The sequence below is a fragment of the Belonocnema kinseyi genome, chromosome 7 (genome assembly GCF_010883055.1).
Source record: "Belonocnema kinseyi isolate 2016_QV_RU_SX_M_011 chromosome 7, B_treatae_v1, whole genome shotgun sequence".
Classification (NCBI taxonomy): Eukaryota; Metazoa; Arthropoda; class Insecta; order Hymenoptera; family Cynipidae; genus Belonocnema; species Belonocnema kinseyi.
In genome coordinates, this window is record NC_046663.1 from 54,929,273 (window position 1) to 54,932,895 (window position 3,623).

General features: G+C 28.6%; 1 protein-coding gene across 1 annotated transcript in view; it reads left to right on the top strand.

Annotated features, from left to right (window-relative positions):
* Positions 1 to 962: 962 nt before the first annotated feature.
* Positions 963 to 3,623, top strand: part of LOC117176460 (esterase FE4-like) — an 11,230-nt gene continuing 8,569 nt past the window's right edge. Inside the window, exons 1-2 of the mRNA XM_033366702.1 lie at positions 963 to 1,099; positions 2,869 to 3,026. Of these exons, the coding sequence (XP_033222593.1) occupies positions 963 to 1,099; positions 2,869 to 3,026 (295 nt within the window). The remainder of the gene's footprint in view (positions 1,100 to 2,868; positions 3,027 to 3,623) is intronic.

Genomic DNA, 3,623 nt, shown 5'->3' on the forward strand with positions numbered 1-3,623 from the left:
TGTTTTAATCTCTGAAAACCCCTTGAAATCTTAGACATAATATTATTAAATCCCTTAGTTGATTTTTTTGAAATCCCCTTGATTGCCGTAAAATCTTTCAAATTTCTTGAAACTTTGAAAACTTTGAAAATTCCTTAAAATGAATAAAATCCAGGGAAGTTCTATGAATTTCCTTGAAAGCTGTTGAAATCTGTTGTAATCCTTTTATTTCCTTAAATCGGTTGTCTTTCTGATTTGGTTTCTCCTAAACTCTAATTTTTACCATAAAACAATAATTGTTTCCATGTTTGTAATTTGAAGATATTGAAAAAAGGAACCTATGCTTTTCTTAAACAAGAAAAAAAACCATACTTTCGAAAATTTTGTTCGAATTTGTTATTAAGTATTCATTATTTAAATTGAACATTTATTCAGGTATGGAAGTTTTTATTTTTATACCTCGGAAAAATTTTTGGTAACCGGGAAATACCAAAAAAATTGGTTCTATTTTTGTTTTTAGAGGCTTTCTATGTGTATACAATTTCCTGACCCCCTCCCCTACACTCAGTTAAATTTTCCATATTTTCTTCTGTAGATAAAATTCATTAAATTAATGACGATAAAGAAAAGACCTTCGAACATTGTTAATAAATAAAAAATACTTTACTGTATCAACAGCAGTAAAGCCTTATCAAAACTCACTTTATAACTGACAAAAATATTTTTCATTACTCTTATCAGCGCATCTGTGATAAGATATTTGGCCCAACCTTAACGCAAACTTGCTTACACGATAGATCTTCGCACACAGTTTGGATCATTTACCTTTTAGCGAGTTTTGTAATAAAAAAAGAAAAACGCTTTTTAGGAAGAATCACATTTTTATATATTTTAAATCATTACTTCTTAGCTATTTTTTAACTTATTTTTGAATGATGAATAAGCTTCAAGTATTATTTTTGTCGGTATTAAATTTTTTTTATATGCCTGTATTCTGCAAACCTGTAGTAAATATAGATCAAGGTCTGGTTAGAGGAAATATATTTGAGTCAAAAAATGGAAGAAGTTTTTCCGCATTTCGTGGAATACCTTACGCTGAGCCTCCAATTGGAAATCTAAGGTAAATTTAAAAAGAGAAGTTGAAAACTTATTTAATATCAGCTTTACACTACAATATACTTAAAAGAGTGGAACCTAATGTGGTGCAATTGTATTTTTTAAATTCGAAGAATTCTGAAAGAACTTAGGACACCTAATTTAACCCATTCACTATCGGCGGAAAAATGAGTCTTTGAAGCTTAAGAACTCAGCCAAAAAAAATTCAAGCGTAATAAAAAAAATAGTCATATAAAAGCTAAAAGCGTTCTACGTAAATGAGCTTGAAGACGTTTATGTACAAAAATTTTTGTGATTTGCAGACTGAAAAATGTTTTTAAAAAAGTAAGGATTTTCGGGTACATTTAAGTACAGTCAAGTTTAAAGCATTATTTCTTATACAAGGGGAAATTGGACAAATTTGAAAAAATTCATGAGTATGAGAAAAACTGTTGTGAACCATTTTCAATTTAAAAATGTGAGATATAATGAAAATTTTTGCTTAAAAGTACAAAAATGTACAACTATATTATCTTCAGTTTTAATAAAGATATTAAAGCGATTCAAACTACAAACTGTAACGGATAGGCTCTGTAATAATTTTCAAGCACCCGGAAGGATGTGATAGTCTTTTTTTTTTGTGTGAAAATCGTGATAATTTTTGACGTTTTAATTGTTGTAAGACCGTTAGTATCCTTCTGCGTGATTGAAAACAATTACAGAGCCCCTTGTATAAGAAATAATGCTCTAAACTTGATTGTTCTTAAATGTACCCGAAACTCCTTACTTTTCTTTTAAATTTTTAAGTGTGCAAAGCACACCATTTGTTTACAAGAACATCTGTAAGCTCATTTACGTAGAACACTTTTAGTTTTCATGTGACTATTTATTAATTGCGCTAGCATTTTTTTTGGCTGAGTTATTAAGCTTCAAAGGCAGATGCTAATCATTTTATCGCCGATAGTGGGTATTGAACGATAGCCAGCTGAAAATAGAAATCGCTTGAAGTAATTGTTTCATGTTTATCTTAAGAATTTTAGTCAAGTTATTTGTAGACGTTTTGGAGTTATCATTAAAGCGGGACAAAAATAATGAAAAATAGAGTATATTGCAGTAAACTTATACACTTTTTTTCTTATTTATATTTTATAGTTTTGTGGATGCTTTAGTGCTTTAGATAGAAATTTTATGAAAATCTTTTAAGACTATATGTTATTAATTAAACTTTAAACAAAATTTCTTGTGCTTTATTTTACTTAAAGTTATTGTTTTCATAGAAAAAAACAGAAGATAAACTTTACATCGATTTTCAATGAAAGATTCGCTGCAACAAAAATTAATTTCACAGGATAAACTTTAGCTAAATGTCGGTTAATCTTTCTTTTGTTTTTCCATGATAACACATGTGTTTTGAAAAACGCGAAGTTGTCTGAATAAAACTTCATCCCTCTTAAAAATTAACTGCAACAAGTTTTATCATTACTTTATTCTGTGCTACTATATAAATAAAACTATTTAAAAAAACAGTTTGATTAAAAAACTAAAATTAATGTTTTTAATTAATTTCACTATGATTTTGGGTAAATAAAGTGTACCTAAGATATGGTACTACATGCTTTATGCTTTACTATGCAAAAATTGCTTATATAATTCTTTTAATTGAGTGATAGATTTCGATGTGTTACATTATGTACACACTAGCTTTAATGTACATATAATATATTTTTAACTTGTAAATTTAGTCATTTAATCCTATGTAACTTAAATCCTTCTTAATTTTTTACTTGAAATTAGATTCAGTAGCCCTCTTCCGGCAAAAAGATGGGAGGGAATTTTTTCGGCCGAAAAAGAAATACCTCCATGTTTTCAAATCCCCAGAGGAAAAGGAAAAGTCATTGGCAATGAAGACTGCTTATATTTGAACGTGTTCACCCCACTCATAAAATTCAATTCATCCGTGGTGAATATACAAAAATTCTCATCTTAAATTTATATATCATTAGTATCCTTCTGTGTGGAAAGTTTGAGTTGACCCCCGCGAGGGCCGTCGTAATTTTCCCCTTTACTGCGTTGGCCCTACGTTGGCCAACTACGAATTGCCCACATAGGTTTGACATGGTAATTTCCCCCTTTATTTTCCTGCAAGAGCACTTAAGCATATTTAAAATTTATTTTAATTTGCGGTTTTGCAAAATGCGTATTAGGACGGACAAATAACACCTTCTTTTTGGAAAAAAGTTAAATTGTACTTCGTAATTTTTTAAATGTTGAAAATGAATTACAAACAAAATCACAAATCCGCAAATAAGCAACGTTTTATACGTAATTTGTTGAAGAAATTTTCAGAATGTAAATGTTTCATATATTGCAGTCCTAATTTTCATAATGTTATTCTAAATTTAAAGCACTAAATTCTTTGATTTATTTTCTATTCTTATAAGTCAGTTCTGCTAAAAAATTGAAAAAGTTATATTATTTCCAAACAAGGTAAGAAAATATTATGATAAAAAAGCTTTTTGGAATTTTTATAACAATTTAATTGTTGTATT